The sequence below is a fragment of the Bubalus bubalis genome, chromosome 16, assembly GCF_019923935.1.
Source record: "Bubalus bubalis isolate 160015118507 breed Murrah chromosome 16, NDDB_SH_1, whole genome shotgun sequence".
Taxonomy (NCBI): Eukaryota; Metazoa; Chordata; class Mammalia; order Artiodactyla; family Bovidae; genus Bubalus; species Bubalus bubalis.
In genome coordinates, this window is record NC_059172.1 from 27,638,457 (window position 1) to 27,662,965 (window position 24,509).

At 37.0% G+C, this 24,509-nt stretch overlaps 2 protein-coding genes across 5 annotated transcripts in view; one reads left to right on the plus strand and one right to left on the minus strand.

Annotated features, from left to right (window-relative positions):
- The window catches only part of ANO3 (anoctamin 3), a 452,499-nt gene that overhangs the window by 72,712 nt on the left and 355,278 nt on the right, over window positions 1–24,509 (minus strand). For all 4 annotated transcript variants that reach the window (XM_025266342.3, XM_025266344.3, XM_025266346.3 and 1 more), the window contains 2 exons: window positions 21,438–21,534; window positions 12,838–12,898 (listed from right to left, as the gene is read on the minus strand). In XM_025266342.3, the coding sequence (XP_025122127.1) occupies window positions 12,838–12,898; window positions 21,438–21,534 (158 nt within the window). The remainder of the gene's footprint in view (window positions 1–12,837; window positions 12,899–21,437; window positions 21,535–24,509) is intronic.
- MUC15 (mucin 15, cell surface associated) lies at window positions 416–11,721 on the plus strand. Its single transcript, XM_006072815.3, has 4 exons — window positions 416–579; window positions 6,368–7,086; window positions 9,004–9,153; window positions 11,417–11,721. The coding sequence occupies exons 2-4, from the start codon at window positions 6,405–6,407 to the stop codon at window positions 11,575–11,577; spliced, it is 993 nt and encodes a 330-aa protein (XP_006072877.3). The 5' UTR covers window positions 416–579; window positions 6,368–6,404; the 3' UTR covers window positions 11,578–11,721.

The following is a 24,509-nucleotide window of genomic DNA, read 5'->3' on the forward strand; positions in this document are numbered from 1 at the left end:
AGTACACAAATCGGGCATCCCCACAATGGGAAAAAAAGATTTGTTTATGTGTTTGGAGAACAGCAGCGGCCGGCACAGGTCACTGGAGCAACAGGTGCAGGCCTGACTCACTGTGGTTTCCTCACCTGCAAAGGGGGAACCTGGCATGTGTCAGAAATCCCTGATACAGCAGTGACCAGGACCAAACTCTCTGTCCCGCTTTTTTCCACCGAGGGCAAGAAATGCATGCCCTTTGTTTTCCAACACCCGAAAGAGAACTAGCCTGTCCCGAAGTCAAAGCAACCAACCTATGAAAGCTGGAGGGTTGGGCTTTCTTTTTCTCTTTTTTTTTAAAGGCCTGAATGAGGTGATAGCTTCATGCTGACAGCTGAGAAGCAGGTCAGTCAGGTTCTTGGGTGCTCTATTACACAAGCAAGATACAGCTAGCCTCATCTAACTTCATTTCTCTGGCACCCTCCTGCTTAGTGGGACATCTGTACACTTAACCCATTTGCTTTCTCTAATGCATGGCAGACTCATTGTGGCCAGGACAGCTGTGATACTTCAGTTCCTGTTTGTAAACACCTCCTAGACCTGAAGGTAAGTGCATGCTGGATTATATCAGATCCTTGGTCTCATCCCTCTCTCTCTTTCTCTTATTTACCAAAGAGAATCAAAGTCAGTTGAACTTTTGGCAGAACAGTCTGGCAAGTACCTACAGAGACCCTTTGTGAAGACAGGTAGCTGTTTCATCAAGTAATTACCTTCCAAATGAGCACTCGTGCTAAGTGAGTTAACTTTAAGAATTATTGCCAAATTCTCTAGATGATGAAACCAGCTGAAGAGTTAAAGAAAAAACTTGCTTCAAATGTGCATGATTGCAAGGCCGAATTTCCTTAAGTCAGATCTTAGTAAAAAGCTTCAAAATGTTTAAAGCAGAAGTGGCTGTGAGAATATAAACTGAGTATTTAGATTTAAATTATGCATTTGGCTCAATGGTTCTTGCTGAAAGGTTAGAACACAACAGTTTTTTGAAAACAATCTAATGCAAGGAATTATTAAGCTTTATATCTTTACCAAAGATCTTCTTAATTAAAAATTGGCAAAATGATGTGTATATATTTTACTTAACATGGTATGTGTACCTGTAGAGCACTCAATGGAAATCTAAAAGGCTAAGCCGGTTGCTGCAAAAGACCTCCCATGGATCAAAGACAGGCATTAAGTTTCTTATAATTATTTTCAGTTTGTGGCTGTGTAAGGATTCTTTTATTAAAGAGAGGTCGATATACTGCTTACCACTGTCTTCTAACCAACCCATAGAGACTGTTTCTACAAACAGTGAAACAATAGAAGGCTGAAAACCCGGGAATTTGGGTCCAGAATATTTCTTTTGGAGACACAATCTTTCTAAACTTAACACTCTTCCACCTAATTATTTCACTATTGAAGTTTATGACTGAAAATGCCCGAGTTAGCAGGGAGTATGACATTCTATCTATTCTTCTGGGCTTATACATTCCTCTGTCTTATAATTAGAATAATGTTCTCAAACTCTTGAAATGTATTAGTTCCTGAAGGAAAGTCATGTTTTCCTTTTTGTTTGTTTCTTCCTTTTAAAATCAAATAAAGTGAATGATATGGGTTCTCAATAGAATCCTACCTTCTGGCTAGTTAAGTCTTCTCTCCCTTAAAACCCTCTCATAAAAGAGGCATCTCTAGAAGCATAATTCCCTACGTCTTCATTTACTGTGGCTTTTTCAGTGAGGGACAGCAAAATACAATGCAAGACTGGAAAGTCCGCTCTGAGTAAAATGTGAGCTCTGCCTGGGATACCAGCTACATGCCAGGCTGTTTCTTATGACTAAGACAAGCACAACTCATCTGTCTTAATTGGTAGCCTGAGATCTACAATAAGAATGATCACAAACAACTGAGAGAGAAGCAGCACAGAATATACTTTTTAGTTGTTTCACTACATGTAGAAACCTGCTTTTATACATCTTCTCAGTGCACCTTAAAGCAATGGTTTTCTTTAAAATTTCTGATTTTGGTTTAGTTTAGAATAACTAGCATGGTTATTCCTCTTCCCTTGCATGGCTTGATTACTTGACACAAACCAGGATACCTCCTTATTTTTAAAGCTCAGTGCAAAATAGGTATGACTCAGTTACAACAGGAGGGCTGGGCAGAATAATAACTTTACAAAATTAAGGGGCAACAATTTTATGAACAGTGAATATGGATTTGCTTCCCTTAACAGCCACAAGTTTTCTTTTTTTCTTCCCTTATCACCACCTCCTGAAACCCTCTATACAAAAACAGTAATGTGAAACCACTTTTTAGTGCCAACACCAAAGACAAGAGAAAATAGCGTTCATTTTCTTTGGATAGAGGAATTATTAAAAAAAAAAAAAAAGTGAAACTCACACTATCTGAAAGTATATTTTAAAAGTTATTAAGCCTTAGAAGCAATACAAACATTTCAATATATTCAGAAAGACTTAGAATCTTTGTTTAACGTATCACAAATTGGATGGATCCTCCTCTCTCTCTCTGTCTCTATTCCCTTTATAATAATTCTAATCTTGGAAGGTTTTCAGGTTCATAATGAGCTTATCTCTGTTCCTAGGCTACAATCCCAGGGATGGGGGAGCCTGGTGGGCTGCCGTCTATGGGGTTGCACGGTGTCGGACACAACTGAAGCGACTTAGCAGCAGCAGCAGGCTACATCCTGAAAATTCCTCTTAGGAATTTCAACCTCAGGGCAAGATGGGGCAAAGAGCAGAAGAAATGATGCTATCTGGTTCTCCTGTTTTGTTTTTTTCTCTCTCTCTCCAAATTCACTTTCTTTCATCCCCGCATTCTCTCTGCCTTCACTGTGCAACTGGTTGACTGATGAACTTGGAACACAGGAGCACGCAATCCATTATCCAGCATAACTTTACACAGCAAATAGACAACAGAGTCGGATTCATTTTGATATTTGGCAAAACTAATACAATTATGTAAAGTTTAAAAATAAAATAAAATTTAAAAAAATAAAAATAAAAATATAACTAGAGAAGAAAGGAGGCTGAAAGAAAATTGTAAAGAATATAGATTTCTTTTATTGTCCTCTGGAGTTTCTGTACCACTAATGTTAATCTTCCATGTCTGTAATATGCCTTGTTCCATTCAGAATGGGGTCTGTGCTCAGTCATATCTGACTCTTTGCGACCTCGTGGATTGTAGACCACCAAGCTTCTCTTTCCATGGAATTTTTCAGAAAAGAATATTGGAGTAGGTTGCCGTTTCCTACTCCAGGGGAAAATGGGGTCACACTTAACCAAAATTGCTTAGTCCTTGCCCCAGCAAAAATCCAGTGCCAGTGTTCTGAAAAGCTGATGGCTTCAGTTCCTGGCTGCTTCTGTCCCTTTAAGATGAGCGGACCTAAGTAGGAGGTGCAACCTGGTTCTCTCAGAAGCCAGAGGGCAGAAGCAAAGTTGTCCCCAGTTACCATTCTGGGACAACAGAACAAATCAATACTCACAAAAGCCTTACCCACGAGTGTATTAATTTTTGAATAAATTACAAATAGCATTCACAATGTACTGTCTTATCCCACTCTTTACTTTCTCCTGTTTCCCTGGAAATAAATTATAGGCATAACAGACTGCTTGGCCCATTAAGGGTGTTGATACCTGAGGTTTTCAAGTTATAATCGAAAGCTGGGTAAAAGGTAGAGTGATCCCCTTGGTGGTTCCATGTTACAGGCAAAGTGAAACAGGAACAACAAAACTCACTTTGTTGACTCTTGAGTGGATTCTCATAACGGGAAGGGAGTAAAAGCACTTAGCAACAATCCTTATGTGACATTATGAGAAAATTAGATGAACGGCCAAGGTTTGTTTTTTGGTCCCCTCTGGTGACCGCTTCTTTGGGAAGACAAAATAATCAGAAAGCCTAGGTTTAGGGAAGGCAAATCAAACTGCCTAACCAGACAGGTGACCAAATACAATGCAAAATGAATCAGATCCATGTCAGGAGACAGTGAAAGAGGCTATAAAGTTTACTATGAACTTGACAGAGTTAACAGGAAAGAGATATTTCTGAAAAGGTTCATTTGAGTATTTTTAAACTAAATTGATTGCATTTTAAATGTGCTAGGTGAAGCAATATTTTAATTAAATGTTGGTGAACTTCAGGTCCTGGGGATAATCATTCCTATTTTGTTAATGTTAATCTGTAAATTACAAGGTAAACGTGTTTATTTAGAAACCATGGAGACCACTGCTGGGAATTTCTAAATTAGGGTAAAGGTGTACTTTAGTATGTTTAAGAGGTACTAAACAAAGAAGGTGGCTCAGACGGTAAAGAATCTACCTGCAATGCAGGAGACCTGGGTTCAACCCCTGGGATGGGAAGACCCCTGGAGGAGGGCAGGGCAGCCCACTCCAGTATTCTTGCCTGGAGAATTTCATGGACAGAGGAGCCTGGCAGGCTACGGTCCATGGGGTTGTAAAGCGTTGGACATGACCGAGTGACTAAGCACAGCACAGTTAGGTAGAAGTCACTACTTTACCAGTGATTAAAAAGATGAGGTTATCAACAGCTCTGGTTAAAATGAAATTTGGATTATTTTATTATTATTATAATCTGTGCCAAGTAAACACTTGTGGGAAAAGTTCTAAAAACCAGTTGATACCAAATCTATATTCCTTTGTAGCTTCTATTATATAGATGAGTGATTATGAGATTTTGATGCCAAGGTCTGAATCTTAACCCTATCTTTCAACTACTAGCTATGTGTTTTGAATACATTATTTACATTTTTTTATTCCCATTTAACTATCTGTAAAGTAGGATTAATACCCTCTTCCTTATTGTTTGATTGTTTTTGTTAAGAATTAAATGAGAAAACATGCAAACCATCTCATGTAATAAGTGCATACTAATAATGTTTTCCAATTATGTTAAAAATTTTTAAGATCTAAATGAATTTTCTTGATATCACAGAAAGTGACTGAAATATAAATAAACAAAATAATCACAAATATAAATATAGTCTAACTTTTTTTTAAGAATTATTTTTAAATTAAAAATACTTAAAATTTAAATACCTAATTAGGTTGGAGTCAGCAAACTTGACTTTCACTGCTGCTTTTTTCATTTACTAGCTTTCATTACTGGACACTCTGACCCTCAGTTTCTTCATCTGCAAATGAGGATAATGTGAGCTACTCTTTTTGTCTCAAGAGATCATTGTGAGGATCTAATGAGTTGATATTACAAACTGTAAGACACTTATGGAAATAATGTTATATTTTAATAATAAGAAATGGAAATTAACTAACTGCTTACTTTGGACCAGATATGGTTTAAAGTACTTCTACTTAAATCTTTTCATTTAGTCTGCAGAACACTATGAAGTTAGTATGATTATTATGATTTGATAAAACAGCTGCTTCACATGATGATTCTTTTTAATATGTTTTTCATAAAGAAGCCAGATTTGCAATATAAATGTAAATTCAAAACCTCTCCCCCATATCCTCCTACCTATGAATTGTGGAGCTTCCACATTTAAGAGGCAATGTGATGTGCCCGGATTGGAGGTCAGAGCCATGGTTTCCAACTCCAGCTCTGCCACGATCTAGTTAGGTACCTTTTTCCACACATACTCCCAATCAGATTCTTCACGTATACAATAGGAGAATACAACGAAAGAATCTCCAATTCTAAGAGTTCTTCTGACTTTCTGTAACTTGGGATTACTAGGAAAAGGGGCTACATGAAGTAAACATAATGTTAAAAAAAAGGGATGTTAACCTCAAATTCAAGTAACTCAAATTAAGAACTAATAAAATGCTTTCAAGTGGAGTTCCTGACTGACTCACTTTAAAGTGGTATGTTTAGTGTATAATCGATAACATAATTTTTATAATAAACACTCCAAATTACATCTTTATAAGAAACATGTTTCCTTAAATAGGTTAAAGAAATCAGCAAGCTCTACATGCCCTATATTTATAGTATTAAAAAAAAATTACTTAGCCATCCATATACACTGTGTGTGTGTGTGTGTGTACTTCAACTTGTCCCAAGCTAAATGATCTTGGAAATAATAAAATGGCAATGCCTAGCTTGAAAAAGTTTCTATATGGCATTTCCCTAGAGGAAGAAAGAAAGAAATATTATATAGAAAATAGAATTCAGTCAAACAGAACTTAGTGACTCTTGTTTTAATAAAATCCAAAGAAAACAAACTTTTGGAATAAAGGTTATGATACTATTATCTGAGTACTATGTCTCTATATTTTTTAAAGTCACTTTAGAAATGTAGATCCATTAAAGAAAAACCTCAATACTTCATTTAATAAATCAAATGGTTATTATTTTCTTTCAGATTCTCCATATTAACACTAATACCAAAGAAGATTACAATGTTGACTTCAGCCAAAATTCTGTTGATTTCAATTTTGTCTAGTTTACTACTGTTTGGAAGCCATGGGGAAGAAAGTCAAAAAACAAACACAACAGAAAGCACTGCAGAAGACTTAAAAACAGGGGGAAATCAATCTGTCCCTTTAGAAAGTAAAGCAAATTTAACCTCAGATAAAGAAAATAGAGAAACCTCCAGCCCCAAAGCAAGTAATTTCCCTTTTGAGGATCCATCAAATAAAACACATGAAACAGGTTTCTACAGTAATCTGTCAACAGACAACTCTTCCAGGAGTCCAAGCCTCATGCCTACACTTTCCCCAAGATCTCCCTCAATCCACAGCTTTGTTTCTAAACTGCCTTGGAACTCATCCATAGCAGATAACAGTCTTCTGCCAGCTTCAGCCCCTCCCAATATCACAGTTTCTGTATCTTCAGAAAACTTTACCCTGTCTTCCATCAATGATACCATGGAAGCGCCTGACAACAGTTCCATTACAGTTAGCAACCTCCCTTCAGGACCAAACACCACATCTGTGACCCCCATGGTAACAGACGGATGGCCTACCACAACCAGAGAGAGCGTGGAGGGGTTTACTGTCTATCAAGAAACAACTTTACATCCCACCCTGAAATTCACCAATAATTCAAAAATCTTTCCAAATACGTCAGACCCCCAAGAAGGTAAATATAAATGGATTTAATTTTCCTTTTGTGTGAAATTGAATATCCAAATAAGTTATTACACCTGAGGAATGCACCACTCTAGAAGAAAAAGGAGGCTGCAATAGTGCACGTGGTTCTCATTTGGCAACAGCAGCCATGATATTCATAGTGAAGAGTGAAGGGGTTTGGGGACTTAAGTCAATAGACACTAGTCATTACTGAATGGGAATGTGATGAAACAGTGGACCAAAATAAGAAATAGGTTAAGATGAAAAGAAACCGAAACTGATGTAATGGTACAGTTTTAAGACACAGTAACAATTTTACTGCATCTCAGAAAGACTATATGAAATTTCCCAGACTTTTAGGAATACAATGCAACTGAAGTTTAAAAATATATGTATGTGGGTTTTGAAAAGAGAATGAAATGAATAAATTTGGAAATTATCTGAAACCATACAGCAGTCACAGGAGACTAGAACACTGATATTTTAAAAAAGTAAATTCAACAGGATACCCTTCTTGATTTTTAGTTTGGTACCTACTGAACACCATAAAAATAAAATTTAGCTGTGAGTATCACAAGAAAATTGTGTTATGGGGACATTTCTGTTTTCATTTGAGGATCAGTCAAGTTTTAAAACATAAAGCAGAAAATATTTCTAATATATAATGAAGATTCATTACATAACCATGGTTTTGTTTCCTGAATTAAAAAAAAAATACTCTCTTTTTTCCCTCTGTGAACTAATTGATTTCCATACAACCTATCTATAGATGTTAGTGATATAAACAACAAATTACATATGCAAATTCCTATTTGAGAGCTGTTGTTAGTGTACAAGAAAAGTTTTAAAATTTGAAATCCAAGATTACTGTAGCATTGCAACCAATATATTATGTGTACACATATTTTCATAATTTTAAGACATCCTTCCATTTATACATAAAAAATATGCTCTGTTTTGCCTTTCTAACACTATATATATATATAGAGAGAGAGAGAGAGAGAAAATATTGAGTACTTAATCCTACCATTGTTTTTTAATCAAAAGAAAATTTAGTTAACTTTGTCTCACTTTCAGCTTAGTAAAAAAATGTGCTGCTGTTGTCAATAAATTTCAACATGTTTTTTGGTGTATAAATGCAGTCTGATATAGAATTAGAGACCCTATAAGAACCCTTGCCTACCTAATTAATAAGCTTCTTGAGAAATTATTTTTTAAAGCTGAAAATAAATTGCACTAAGCATGAATTCAGGGAATATTATGTGATTTATTGATGACAGCCTTCAAATAAGGTGCTTGTTAAAGGGCATGATAGAATGAAATTCTGGATTCCTTGAAACGCAGACCTACACATTTGTTTGAAATGTACAAAGCACAGCAAACATCCTGTTTTGTTTGGTATATTTCCTGTATTTGAAAATATTCTATATCAGAATATATTTATTTTTCTCATAATGCCTTTTCATTGGGGTGAATTCATTTCTATCACCTACTTACTCCCATTTGCTTTTTACTTTTGAATAGAAACAAACTCAAAGCCTATCTCATCATTAAAGTTCATCAGTGATTCAGAGTTGATTAAAAACAATATAGAATTCAACACAGAAGTTAGATCTTAATGGAGAATGCACATGGCATTTCAGTACTATTGGTGTTAATACGTAATGAGACAGTTACAAAACTAAGGCTTAGGAATGTTTCAGCATAATTCAAATTTTGAAGTACAGTTTTATCAGGATGTATATATTTCGGATACATCCCCAAAACTCAGTACTTTATAACACACACACACACACTATATATACATACCCATTATCTTAAAAAAAATGTGTTAAACTTTGCTTACATAAAATCCACATGTATTTCTATTCTTTGAATAACTGTTTTCTACTTCGTATGTGTAAATTATTTTTTCTTTGTCCTCTAGAGAACAGAAATACAGGAGTGGTGTTTGGGGCCATTTTAGGTGCTATTCTGGGTGCTTCATTGCTTAGTCTTGTTGGCTACCTTTTATGTGGAAAAAGGAAAACAGATTCATTTTCCCATCGGCGACTTTATGACGACAGAAATGAACCAGGTAAAAACAACTTTCAGAACTTCACCTGTACACACTGGTTTTAACTAAGTGAAGATGCTAATGTTCACTGCACTATCTAGATGGGATTTAGAGAGTCACATGACAGAAACGAACTAAAGATTTTTTCTGACCTACTCTCTTTCTCAAAGAACATAACCAAAATAACTATGGGCCTGTCGGTGAAGTTTTAAAACCATTTGGAACTGTTGCTTATCACATCACAATTGGTTTTAAGTAATCCCAGAACCTAAAACATAGCATTATAAATAGTGTTAGTCACTCAGTCGTGTCTGACTCTTTGCAGTCTTATAGACTGTATGTAGCCCACCACTCACTCCTCTGTCCAGGAAGAGTGTGGCAAGAATACTGGAATAGGCTGCCATTTCCTCCTCCAGGGTATCTTCCTAACCCCCTGGAAGGATCGAATCCAGGTCTCCTGCATGGCAGACAGTTTCTTTACCATGTGAACCATCAGAGAAGCCAATGAAAAGACAATGGTATGATAATAAGAACAAAATTGCCAGTTTGTAAGCAAAAAACTGGAGCCATTCTCCATCGTTGTTGGATCTCTTAGTAGCAGGATTTTGAACAATGATTTATTCTAATTGGATGCTCTTCCAAAGTTTACACATATACAACAAAGTTTACACATATACAATAGCTCTCTATTAATTATCTTGATGAGGCTCTAAAAAAGAATTTCTGAAGAGCTGTATATTTGGGTACATAAAGTCACATATACCTTAATTCAGAAATTTCCCAATCACGTGATGGAAAAAAAAGCACCCACATCTATGGATGAGAAATGAGTCTGCTAAGAATAAACTACGGAGTTTGATCAGTATTAACTAGAACAGAAATGAAATCACTTCAAAAGCTTGACTCATCTTTTAAAAAAAAATATTTCAGGACAAAAAAAAAATCGGGTTTTTGGCTTACACAATAGACTCTTGCTACCATCAAAATATAGTTAAATGCCTCTGTTGAGTCCTATTGATAAAATCTTGTTGATTTTTTATAAGTTTGGATCATTACTGACATATTGCTGATTTTCAAAAGCAAACCCATTAGTTGTAAATTTAACTGAACTCTGTTCATCTACATCCTGGCCTTTTCAAATTTGTTTATGGATTTCCAGCAATCCATAGAAAATAAAAAGTAGCACTTTTCCAAATTGAAGGATAGGATTTCAAACTTTTGGGGCTTCCAAACTTTTTTTTTTTTAACTTCATAATATTTTCTTTAAATGTTATCACATGTAAAAGGTCAGTCTGTCAACTTTACAGAGTCTAAGATGTTGTGATTGAGGCATAATGGAATAATTCAATCACAACAGTTTTACTTTTTTAAGGTAACTTTGTGTCACCCCTTTCAAATCCATAAGGCTCCTGGGAACCCAGTTTGTAAACAGAAGGCTTAAGGACTAGGTTGGATCTGAGACTACCTAGCTGAATAATTAGATGACTAATATAGCTAGTAAAGAGTCACTGTTTTAGTATTCAGAAGCCTAGAACATTCCAAGTTTTCTATAAAAATAAATTCAAGATCATTAAGGAAATAATAATTAGTTGTTTGTGGAAAGAAAAAAAAAAAACTAACCATGTTATTAGTTAGAAAACCTTAAGTGTACAATAACCTGGATCTATCAGAAGCAAACAAGATTTTACAATTTTTTTCCTCTCCATTGCTCACCCATAAAGATATTAAGACACTTGATAAAATAATGGCACTGATTTTAAAAGTAAAGCTCTCACTTTTTAAAAATCACTTAACACCAGAAGTAAAAATTCTGAACATGTTGGGAATTCCCTGGTGGTTAGGACTGTATGCTTTCATCACTGTGGGCCCAAGTTCTAGCCCTGGTCAGGAACTAGGATCCCACAAATGCATAACATGACCAAATTAAAAAAAAAAATTCTGAACTTGTTGACATGGTTCTGAATTCACAAGATTCAAAAGTCAATGAGACATGTTAATACTTCCTTATACCAAATATTGCTAGACTTCTGTTGTGATCTCTCCCGTAGTTCCTTTATGTTTGGACCACCAGCAGTGAAATTTTGGAAGTTAAACTGTTCTTAGTTTTAGAAAGAACAATGTGGCTTGATAAATAACTACTTATTTAAATTCAAAACCAGTATCTGAAAATATCACATAAAAATGTAACTATTTGCTCATCCAGAACAATTCCTATGGTCTAGCAGATGCGGGAGTATGCATTCCAGACTGTCACTATAAAACAATTTTTTTGTTGCTTTTTTAGTTCTGCGATTAGATAATGCACCGGAACCTTATGATGTGAGTTTTGGGAACTCTAGTTATTACAACCCAACTGCAAATGATTCATCTACTTCAGCAGGTGGAGAAAATGTACACGACGGCATTCCTATGGATGACATACCTCCACTTCGTACCTCAGTGTAAAACTTAGGGGGAAAAGGCAGCAGATGGCAAGTGTTCATCTACATCCTGGCTTTTTCAAATCCATCTGCCAAACACTGAAGCAAGACCACTGTCATGTGGCCTGTGTCAAGGAGAACTGTAAAAGCATGAGGCTACTAGCAAAAACATAAACAGAGGATAAATCATCCAAAAGGTTTCCTTTCTTACCAGTTTTGGCTATGCTGATTCATCCATTGAGAAACCTTCATTAGTATTTTGGCCTATTTTTTTCTTAGTAGGAAATATCTATGGAATCAGGTAAAACTAAAAGACTTCACCATGATTGCCCTGCCTGATTAATTAAAAAATCCTTCAATGAAAATAGGAACCCCAAATTACATTTTTACTTTTTGGGTGAGGGGGTAGACAAAAGTCAATGGATTAACTCTTCATTGCTCCCTTTGTAGTCTTAATGTATTTTCCTGAAGGAAAATTGGAAGGGTGATTTTTTTTTTTTTTTTTAAATTTTGACTTAAAACTAGAAAGAGTATGGCACAGAGTTTGTGTTCCTGGGAAATTAAGGCAATGGGAGTGAAAGATTTGTATTCTAGTACATTTTATTTTTCTATATCAGCAGGTCCATAGTAAAGTTCTCAAGTTGCCAAGTTGATGATAACTTTGCATTCAACAGACCATCATCGGAAAGTTGACCCTACCCAGGAAAGTAATCACTTCTTTTCAAATCATGGGAAATTCCAATCTGTAATTTACTTTAGGTCTCAATTAATTGGGTTCTTTAAAAATTCAATGAGAAACTTCATGAAAAAGTCAGCCAATACATATACCTAAACATAATTTTTACAGTTTTAAGATGCTAGATAGGAACAGGATTTATTTAGTATTAGACATTATTGCTCAATCCTATACGGAGTAGATTCTGTATCTCTAAGTGCATAAAATGTAAGGTTAAAAAAAATAGATTACTGGAAGCCTTAAGCAAACAAAACATTTTCTGATCATCACTTTCATAAGTATGCTTCAGTTTGTTTTTAATTACTGGCTGCTTTCGGTGGGAAAAATATGCTCTACAGTATAGGAAGGTTGAGGCTTTAGGGATTAGAAGATTAGATCAAGAGTTAAATTCCCGAAGAAGCTGTGAATGTATCAAGAAGGCATAGGAAAAAAGATTTTATTGTTGAATTGACACATGGTATGTGTGTTTGTGTGTGTGGGTGTGCAGAAACACACAACAGCTTCAGAAAACAAGGGTTAGGAAGTTAAGTAATGGAAGAACGTACTTACCCCATATTGCCATAAAAATAGCGAAGAAGACTGTCCCTCCATTATCAAACAGATATGTCACCTTAATGGAAAACAAACAAAGATATTAGCCATAGTTTTGGCTATAATAATCCAGTGATTACTTTTTTTACATTGAGGCACTATTGATTTTTTTTTCTCACTGGAATCACATTCTTTTATCATTTGTAAATACAAGATAGACAATCCTTTCATGGGTCCCGCAACTGTTTCGCGTGATTTACTCATGGAGAAAGTTGGGGAATCAGCATTTCCCCCCTTACTTTCTCTTTCCCTTTTGGACTCTACCTTTATTCCTGCCTTGAAGTGGTTCTAGCACCCTGAGGAAGTATTTGTGGACCACAAATGGAAGCTATGCAGTGAGCTTAAGAAGTTGGCTTTCCAGTGAAAGCACACACAGCTGCACTTCCTGTTAGCCAAACTTCCAGGGCTGGGGAAGTTGCAGAATGCAGAATTCCATTAGTGATCCAGCGTTTCCAAGGGAGAGGTATCAGAGTGCTAGCCCTGCTCTCTGATGTCTTTCAGAACGTGCCATGGGTCATTAAGAAATTTCATCAATCACTGGATATATTTAGGATACAGTCCAAGTGTTTTTTAGTAAGACATGACCTGAAGTTTTATAAAGAACAATGTACAGTCACACAATGTTATTGAATATACATTTCAGAGTTGTAAGAATTATTTGATTTTAATAAAGTATAAATTCAATTTGCCTTTTTCTCTTTTCATTTGCATAATATCTTTACTATAGTCATAATTTAGTGAGGGAGATTAAACCAATACAGTCAAGGCATCACATTTTTGTCAGTCACTTAAATACTATAGAAATCATACAGAAAATAGGTGCATTATTCTCACAGGAGTAGAGGGCAATTAGGTATTTTCCTATAATATTGCATTATTGAAAATTTCATTATACAAAAGATAATGAAAACTACTACTTTTGAAAGTTGGTAGATAGGTGCAAGATATTTTAGATGGTTCTAAACTTCTAAGGCTGTTGATGTTAAGGCTTGGGCTTTTGAAAAATGCAATAAGAATAGTTTTTCACAACAATCATCAGCATATATTATGTACAGTAGAGAAAAGGACCACAAAGAAATTCTCCCACAGAGCTCATAAAATTCCACCCAGTGGGGGAATTTAGCTTTTTTTTTATGTCCAAAGATATCCCACAGAGACACTTGTGGCTGCCAAGCAGCTGAACAGCTGTCTGCTGTCCTTTATAAACAAGTTTAGTGCAGGAAACAGCCTCTTAAAAGTATTAGAACAGAGGCTTCACACATGGAAACATAAAGGTGACCAAGAAATAATGGCTCCCCCTGCTCCAGAAATGGCCCTGTTTTTAGAAAAGTGACATGTAAAAAGCCATATTTAATAACAATTGTGTTGCATACAAATTATTTTTTGAGGAGTATTTTCCTTAAAAAAAGCTTTTCATTTTTTTCTTGTTATTTTGTTTATAAATCTTTCAGGCATTTTTTAACTAAGTAAATTTAAATATCAACTTTTAGAAACACATCTGCTAGACATGGTAAGGTATACATGTCATACTGATGTAATGTGAGATTATAAACTTGTAGTGAGAGATAAAGCTAGAATGGAAGTTAGGGAAGTCTTCAGAACTTGCCCTGAGGAGGCGGGTAAAAGTGTAAGGTCGTCATGTTACCTCCACTAAACTATTACGTGTGGTGTGTATTATGAGAGGGGAGACTTTGGAGATAAGAAGAACACTCAGAAGCCTGTGCTTATACAATAGCTTCCCATGACAAGGCTTTTTTAGGGTGCTAATATGGGCTTCCTTTGTGGTTCAGTAGTAAAGAACCCACCTGACAATGCAGGAGACTCGAGTTTGATCCCTGAGTTGGGATGATCCTCTGGAGGAGGAAATGGCAACCCACCCCAGTATTCTTGCCTGGAAAATCCATGGACAGAGGAGCCTGGAGGGCTACAGTCCATGGGGTCGCAAAGAGTCAGACATGACTTACCAACTGAACACCACCACCACCAAGGGGCCTAATATAAGAGCTGCTAAATGAAAACGGAGGGGACAAAAAATGAAGAGTCAAGCACAGTGTGAGTGGCTCAAGCTTAGAAAGTGAGCAATTGGCAGGAGAATAAAGATGGGAGAGGCCTTCTGCCTAATAGGAAAAGAACAGTTGCTCTATAAAAGAAAACTCCAGTTGAAATCTCAAGAAAAATCCCAAAGCAGCATAACAGAGCCAAAAAAAAAAGCAAAAATGCTAAAAGTAAAAAATCTTGTCCAATCTACAAATGTATAATATTTATTTTAATAGCATGCCTTTATGCATAGGGAACCTCTGGATAAGCATTTTATTTAACATTATGCATGTGAGTAGGGGTAATTTAAGAAGACAGAAGCAAACTTCTTTAAGAAAACAAAGCTGTGTTTTAGCACAAATTCTCCATTTTCTTTGACATGTGATTTCTCTTGGAGAGCTGAGTGTGGCTGAAAATCAATAAATGTGAGGACTGCTTATGGAAATAAATTTCTTATTAGGTTGGAAGCTTAAAGTCTATTTCTTCTCCTCTACTGTAGTTGATAGATAGCTCTCTCTAAAATTGTTTCTTGGTGAGAAATGGTCTATTTTCTGCCATATCAGTACATAAGGATGTCACAGTCATCAACGATTCCAGCCCTCCAGGGCACTCAGAAAGAATACCTGTACCATCTGGCAGCCATTAGACTGCAGCCACTCCCTACAATGAGAACTGAAAATGTCAGGATGTGAAATATTGCAGGATACTGGCTCCAGACAGCTGAGATGCATAGGAAAGGAATGATTTCAGTGAGCCCAGACTCTAGCATCTTTCCATATATAGAAAAGTGCTAAATTTCTTAACTTGAGATATCTGGTTTTCTTTAATTCACAAAAATACTTTTGATGTTCAGACTACCTGCCCTTTGTTGAAAACTTCTATATAACCTGACTCCTCTCTGCCTACTTGGAGCAGTTCTCTTAGGGTTACTTGAGATGTCTCCTGGGCTTAAAGTCCTAAAAACTCCCACCAAAAAAACATAACTCTCAACTTTTAGGTTGTGACTATTTTTTAAGTCAACAATGAGTTCAGAATAACTTAAGGCTCTGGAAACTGCTGTATATATTCCATTCAAGATTCTGTGGGCTAAGGAGAACAAGACTCTTCTGGACCAGATCCAACCCTGCAGGCCAGGTGATTACAAGGAAAAGAGGCAAAGAGTTGGAATTTAGACCAAAGTTTAGCCTTCTCTCAGTTCCTCAGTTCCTAATTCTTCAATAGTGCAAAATCTGTACACCTATCCATGCCCACTGGACCTGGGCACAGGCTACACCAAACATGGAAGCTTCATGTATTCACCCTCAGTTTAGTTCAGTTCAGATGCTCAGTCGTGTCCGACTCTGCAAACCCATGAGCTGCAGCACGCCAGGCCTCCCTGTCCATCACCAACTCCCGGAGTTCACTCAAACTCATGTCCATTGAGTCGGTGATGCCATCCAGCCATCTCATGCTCTGTCATCCCCTTCTCCTCCTGCCCCCAATCCCTCCCACCACCAGAGTCTTTTCCAACGAGTTAACTCTTCGCATGAGGTGGCCAAAGTGCTGGAGTTTCAGCTTTAGCATCATTCCTTCCAAAGAACTCCCAGGACTGATCTTTAGAATGGACTGGTTGGATCTCCTTGCAGTCCATGGGACTCTCAAGAGTCTTCTCCAACACCACATTTCAAAAGCATCAATTCTTCAGCGCTCAGCTTTCTTCACAGTCCAACTCTCACATCCATACATGACTACTGGAAAAACCATAGCCTTGGCTAGACGGACCTTTGTTGGCAAAGTAATGTCTCTGCTTTTCAATGTACTATCTAGGTTGGTCATAACTTTCCTTCCAAGGAGTAAGCATCTTTTAATTTCATGGCTGCAATCACCATCTGCAGTGATTTTGGAGCCCCCCAAAATAAAGTCTGACACTGTTTTCACTGCTGCCGCTGCTGCTGCTAAGTCACTTCAGTCGTGTCCGACTCTGTGCGACCCCATAGATGGCAGCCCACCAGGCTCCCCCGTCCCTGGGATTCTCCAGGCAAGAACACTGGAGTGGGTTGCCATTTCCTTCTCCAATGCATGAAAGTGAAAAGTGAAAGTGAAGTCGCTCAGTCGTGTCCAACTCTTCACGACCCCATGGACTGCAGCCTACCAGGCTCCTCCACCCATGGGATTTTCCAGGCAAGACTACTGGAGTGGGGTGCCATTGCCTTCTCCACTGTTTCCACTGTTTTCCCATCTATTTCCCATGAAGTGATGGGACCAGATGCCATGATCTTAGTTTTCTGAATGTTGAGCTTTAAGGCAACTTGTTTACTCTCCTCTTTCACTTTCATCAAGAGGCTTTTGAGTTCCTCTTCACTTTCTGCCATAAGGGTGGTGTCATCTGCATATCTGAGGTTATTGATACTTCTCCCGGCAATCTTGATTCCAGCTTGTGCTTCTTCCAGCCCAGCGTTTGTCATGATATACTCTGCATATAAGTTAAATAAGCAGGGTGACAATATACAGCCTTGATGTACTCCTTTTCCTATTTGGAACCAGTCTGTTGTTCCATGTCCAGTTCTAACTGTTGCTTCCTGACCTGCGTATAGGTCTCTCAAGAGGCAGGTATTCACCCTCACCCCAACTCAATACTTGTTTAGTGCAATAACTTTATAAATGTGGGCCTACAAATAAGAATCACCTGAGGAATGTGTTAACATGTAGGTTTCTAAGCCTTGCCCTTGACCAGCTGATTCTGAATCTAACATGGGCCCAGGAATCTGTTTTTAATGACAGTTCTAGATGATTCTGATGTAGTCTTCTGAGGATTCTTCCATGAAATTTCTTAAAGAAGAAACATGTTCATGCATGTGTGTTAAGTCACTTTAGTCAGGCCTGACTCCTTGCAATCCTATGGACTATAGCCTGCGAGGCCCCTCTGTCCATGGGATTCTTCAGGCAAGAATACTGGAGTGGGTTGCCATTTCCTCCTTCAGAAGAAACATGATCTGTCCTGATTCTGTTGTAATCTCAACATTAGTATACAATCTGAGGCTCAATACATTAGGGATTGAATAAATGTTTGCTGAACCAGTAAAAAAAATCACCGAATATCCATAACTATTATAAATAAGCGTTACTTCAAATAAGAATTGAGTCATTTTTAGAACTACATGAAAAAACAATGCAGGACTCTTGTAGCTAATGATTTTACCTTTAATGAAAAATCCTAACATAATGGAAATTGACACCTGTGGTCACCTGTGCTTTGAAGAATATGCAGATATCACTGCAATGACTTAATTGCAAATATTTCTCAACCCCATACTTTTAAGTATCAAAACCTAAAATAATCACCAAAGAAAATGTTAATGTACTTAGATATAATTTTTATTGTATAATGGGACCACATTTTTCCTGAAACACATCCTTGACACTATTAAGGGAATGATTAAATGTGAACATTATTTATTTATTTATGCACAATAATTACATGTAAAATATGGCAGATTTAATGTCCTGCTACTTTTCACAAGTAGCAGTGATTCCATAAGGAATTTACCAGTTTCTAGATGAGGTGGCTGGGTCGCACAGAGTCGGACACGACTGAAGCGACTTAGCAGCAGCAGCAGCAGCAGATGAGGTGGCTAGGTGATCAGGTGACTAGATGATTTTAGATTGGTGGGCTTGTTTCTTTGCTAAAAATTTCTTCTCTTATTTCTGACACTGCCCATCTAGTAACCTCTAGGTGTTTAAATATAACAGATTTTAAAAGAAAATGTTTATTTCCATTCAATGAAGGAAGAATAGTTCTGATTTTTAAAATGTAAATCAAGTAACTACATTTTTACCTTAACCAGAGGATCAAATACAAGACATAATGAAGATTTCACCCTGGTGGGTTTTATTTCTTGCATTGTTCCTTAAGGCAATATTCTCTTCTGCAAGCTAACATTTCCACCTACCTGATAATAGTTACTAAGTGAGATCTTCCTGAGTCATACCTACCCCTACATATACTCTTTTCTCCAGGGTAACAGAGGAATGTAGATACCACATAATTACAATGGCTCCCTGGATTTAGCATTTCCTTGGACAGCTTCCTCACTTTATCACTCTGCCACATATGATTCTTATCTTTAGTGTTTGGATTTGTTGGTGTCCCTAAGGCTGTCATATATCTTTGAAATGCATGGGCAAAGGGAGGGACATGTGTCTATACATCAAATGACTCTAATATACTTGGCTTTTATAAAAAGTGTCGAGAAAATGCTTCCCAAAACAAGATATCTTTGGGGAACATTTGAGAGAATTTAATACGAAGCACACTTCAGAAATTAAATTATAAACAAAACAGATTTTCCCCATAACATGCATTTAAGAAAAATAATTCAGAAGCTCATTTTAGTAAGTTTTGGTCTCCTAGGAGGATCTTAAGTGGCTTTTGTTTTTATGTTCACCCTTGTCAAAAGTGATTATACACAAGCTTCTACTTTTGAACAGGGCTTCCCAGGTGGCCCTAGCGGTAAAGACCATGCCTGCCAATGCAGGAGACATAAGAGACATGGTTTTGATCCCTGGGTCAGAAAGATCCCCTGGAGGAGGGTGTGGCAATCCACTCCAGTATTCTTGCCTATTAAATTCCATGGACAGAGGATCCTGGTAGGCTACAGTCCATAGAGTTGGACACAAACAAAGTGACCTAGCACAGCATTTCTGAACAAGATGAAGTAACAGCGACTGACTTTACCCACAATCTGGAAATAACCGAATAATTCCCAAAATACATAATGCAACAGATTTCAAGACTGGGTGTGAGACAATGAAGGGCAGTGATCCCTAAGAGGTAGGAAACAATGGAGGTGAGCATTATGGTTGCCTGAAAGAGTCACAAGAGTGCAAAGAGGGACAAGCCAGACAGAGAGCACTCATGTGAGGAAACTGGCTGCAGACATAACCCCTGAAAGCATTAGAGGAAACAGTTTCAGGACCTCAGAGTCAGGCAGGGGTAGGGCCTTTTAGCCCGACTGCAAATCCTCAGTATTCACACTTCACTGGGGAGGGTGCACAGAAAGATTTGTGGGGAAAATTAGTGCTAGAAAGAGCACTGATGTGAGGCTAACTCACAAATCCTAAAAGCAAGACCCGAAAGAATCAAATAATTTTCAAGTAACTAAACCACAGTGAGCTCTCTCTAAAGATCTATTAGAACAGTTACAATGAAAAAGACTATCATGAGAACTAGTGAGTATATGGAAAACTAGAACTCTCATACATCACTGGTAGAAATGTAAAATGTGTAGAAATTCTGGAAAAAAGTTCTGCAATGTCTTAGAAGGATAAAAATCTACCTATCATAAAATCTAGTCATTTTTATTCTAGGCATTTACCCAAGAGAAATAACAATACTTGTCCAAACAAACATTTGTAGATGAATGTTTATAGCACCTTTATTTAAAATTGTAACAACTTAACCTCCCCCCAAATTATTAATATGAATGGATAATTATTAAGATTCATCTTAATTATGAAGATCAAGGGATAACTGAATTCTGATATAGCCATATCATGCAATACTATTAATACTCAGCAATAAAGAGGGAGGATTTGCTGATAAATGTTATGACATTTATTTTGAGGATGAACCTCAAAATAATTATGTTGGGTGAAAGAAACTAGAAAAAATTCACACACTGTATGACTCTATACATAACAGTCTGGAAAATACGAATTTATCTATAATGGCAGAAAATGTTTGCCTGAGCCCAGGGGTGGGGTTTGGGAGGCAGGGATTACAAGAAATCACGAAGAAACCTTTGGAAGTAATAGATATGTTACTTTATCTTGACTGTGGCCATGGTTTCACAAAAGCATATATATGTATTTAAACACATTCATTTATATACTTCAAATATGTACATTTTATTACACATTAACTATACTTTAATAAAACCATTTTACAAATGAATACTCATAATTATAAAATTGAAGTACACATTTCTCAAACTTGTATGCACTCTGAAATCACCTGGGAGTTTTTAAATTATGCTGATGCCTAGGTTCCAAAACTAAAGATTCTAATTTAATTGCTCTGGGATGTGGCTTGGGTTTCAGGAATTTAAAAAACTCTTCAGGTGATTCTAATAGGAAGAAATTTGAGAACTTCAGGTATGTTAAGAAAACTTCATTTTCTCTGTCAGATTAGAAGTATTTAGATTTCATGAGTCTTCATGGGAAGATACAAACTTTACCACTGAAGAAGAAATAATCTTCTTCTCCATAAAAATAATCTGGATATCATTCCAAGTGGATGTTTTATGTCTGTAATGGCAATAACCACTTATATAAACAGAAGAAGACAAAAATATTCTAATAAAATACATCCTTTTTATAACTGCCACAGAGTGATGTTTTACTCAGTTGTCAATGACACTGTTTGTTGAAACTCTTGGGAACATTTAACTTTGGTAGAAAGCAGTTTTCTAGAGGACTTTTTACTGCCTATGTTCCTAGGAAAAGTAGAGGGCAGGGAGGGGAATGTGAGGGTCCACACTGACCTTGGCGTAGATACAGCTTTCGTTGAGTCTCTGCAGTGAGCAGTTCTTATCACAGAGAGGGCACATGAAGACTTCAGTGGCCTTGCAAATTTCTTGGCTTAAGAAATCAAAGAAGAAAAAGAAAGCATGAACCTCCACACTCAGGAAGCTGTTTAGCCCCTACAGCCAATCCTATGGGAAGTAGTAAGGTGGGAAGGAAAAGAAGAAATGGAAATACTGGAAGAGTGGTGGACAGGGGAGGAAGAACTTGAATGACTCCCACCCAAATTTGTAGAATTTTTGTGATATTGAGTTTGTTTGCTTCTTTGTTTTAAGAAATCTCTGATTCAAGATATTTTAATGATAATAGGCCAATTTTATACTCAGGGGGCACTTGTGGGGCATTGTTACAAGGACACTTTTCCACCTGATTTCATGGCATGTAGGACAATCTTGGGAGGAACACCTAAGAATATTTTAACCCAGCTCACAGGCTTGGATGTGGCTGAGCTGGAATCACATCTGACTATGCTGATTTTTCAGAGAAGGCAATGGCAACCCACTCCAGTACTCTTGCCTGGAAAATCCCATGGATGGAGGAGCCTGGTAAGCTGCAGTCCATGGGGTCGCGAAGAGTCAGACACAACTGAGCGACTTCACTTTCACTTTTCTCTTTCATGCATTGGAGAAGGAAATGGCACCCCACTCCAGAGTTCTTGCCTGGAGAATCCCAGGGACAGGGGAGCCTGGTGGACTGTCATCTATGGGGTCGCACAGAGTCGTACACGGCTGAGGCAACTTAGCAGCAGCAACAGCATGCTGATTTTTCAGGTCTATAGATCTTTCCCCTGGTTCTCACTGCTTTGCAGTCACCAAAATGAGTAGCACCCATAATTCACATAATTTCAGAACCCCTACTGCAGTCAATCAATGCATTACGGATTACTGAAATATATGATATCCTCCAATAGAATGTAACCTTGTAACATTTGCTCCTTGAGTTTATTGCTATCTTTCAAAAATCTCAGCATACTTTATAGATGACATCATGACATGAGCAGGGCATCAATAACAATTTCTCAAAAGACTCACAGTCTGAGGGATCAAAGCAACTGTTATTAGATGTTTTGTGCCTTTATCTGTTGTATCTGGCCCTTTCCCATCTGGTATCCCCTTAATAAATTGTCTTTAAGTAAATCTGCTCTAGAAATGTTGAAGGTAATATAAAGGCTTTTAAAACTACGCCTGGAAATACAATTGTTAATAAAACTTTTGCTGTTTTCAAAATATATAAACTCAAAGTGAAAAAAAATAATGCATATCTATTTCAAATGCTGGATGTGTACAAACTCAAGACAAAGTGGAAATGACTAGTAAATAATAGTACTATACTCTAATGCAACGCCTTACAGTAACCAAAGATGGATTCATGTCCATTAAGTTTAGTCCTCCTGCAACGGTAATATTCTCCACAGCTGAGAGGAAGCTGATATTTAAGTGCTTTGTTCAAAGTCATAAGCTTACAAGAGATACTTGAAGGAACTGAGTTTAGGTTTTCCTGATTCAGGTCCAGTTCTCCATCAACTACAACTCATCTGAAAGAGGGGTAAGTTTATTTCATATTAAAAGGGACTTTCCTCCAAAAACTAATTTACTAATGATGATGATGGTATGACGAGTCTTATATATACTATAATTCTCCCACTTTCACATACATCTTATTGCTAGTAATCATGATGTCTATGTGAAGTAGGGGGAAGCAGGTAAAATATACATTTTTAAAGCTCAGAAAAAAAGAGAGATGATTATACCTCCTCTTACTAATACTACTAATTTGTAGAAATAAAAAAAAAGAATTAACCCACCTCTTGGAGAAAATTCTTATTAAAATAGGCTTGCTATCATAATTCATTGTTTAAAAAATGTATAATGTACCCCGTATTGAACTCTCACACTAGAATGGTATTAAATTTGGTTTATATTACATCATCTTTCCCACCTTCCAAATAATCAAACAAAAGCACAGATGTATCAAAGCATCCAGTCTAGGATCCTAGTCATCAGACTGAGCCTTATTTTTATTTCCAGAATTATCAAACTCATTTTCCATAAGCTGCTCAAAGTTCCACTGGACAGATAACACACACAAAAAAAACACTAAACAAGTTTTGCAACATTTTTTAGCCTAAAATATGGAATTTGAGATGATTACAGCGTTCTTTGACTTAACCACTAGATGGAGAGAGAGTGCCCAAAGTGTTTCTTGATTTCTTCCTAATATACACCTGGTTTCTCTGGTAGCTCAGCAGGTAAAGAATCCACCTGCAATGCAGGAGACCCCAGGTAGATTCCTGGGTCGGAAGATCCCCTGGAGAAGAGACAGGCTACCCACTCCAGTATTCTTGGGCTTCCCTGGGGACTCAGATGTTAAAGAATCCACCTGCAATGCGGGAGACATGGGTTCGATTCTTGGATTGGGAAGATCCCCTAGAGGAGGGCATGGCAACCCACTCCAGTATTCTTGTCTGGAGAATCCCATAGACAGTCAGACACAACTGAGCAACTAGCAACTATGCACACCATGATACAAAGCATTGCTTAAAATGTGGCTTTCTTTTGTCTTCTATCTGTTAGAAATACACATCAAGAGCTAATTCAAAGGAAATAATAATTATCACCAATTTATCATAATTACCACCTCTATCCATAAGGGAGGCGGAAAAAATTTGTCCATTTGGGGGTGAATGCCTGGACCTGCTCTAGGCTCTTGATGCATCCTGTGATTCTGTTAAAATGCAAAGTACAGAATAAGATGTGTGGTGATGCCCATTTTGGGGAAATCTGATAATATGAAAGTAGGTTTAAAGGAAGGAAGTTTGGAAACATGACTAAAACATGGATTTTAGAATAATATATAATTTTCAAGGAATAAGTAAATGATAAAATGCTAAGCCACACCTGTTAGGATTGTTATTATCAAACAAAACAAACAAAATAAAGCAAAAACAACACATGTTGGCAAGGATGTAGAAAATTTAGAACACTTGAATATTGTTGGTGGGACTGTAAATTGGTGCTGCCACTATGAAAAGC

Coding starts and splice junctions, on each gene's coding strand:
- MUC15 (XM_006072815.3), top strand. CDS start 6,405: ATGTTGACTTCAGCCAAAATTCTGTTGATTTCAATTTTGTCTAGTTTA. Junction 7,087..9,003: donor TACGTCAGACCCCCAAGAAG/GTAAATATAAAT, acceptor TTTGTCCTCTAG/AGAACAGAAATACAGGAGTG. Junction 9,154..11,416: donor TGACGACAGAAATGAACCAG/GTAAAAACAACT, acceptor TTGCTTTTTTAG/TTCTGCGATTAGATAATGCA.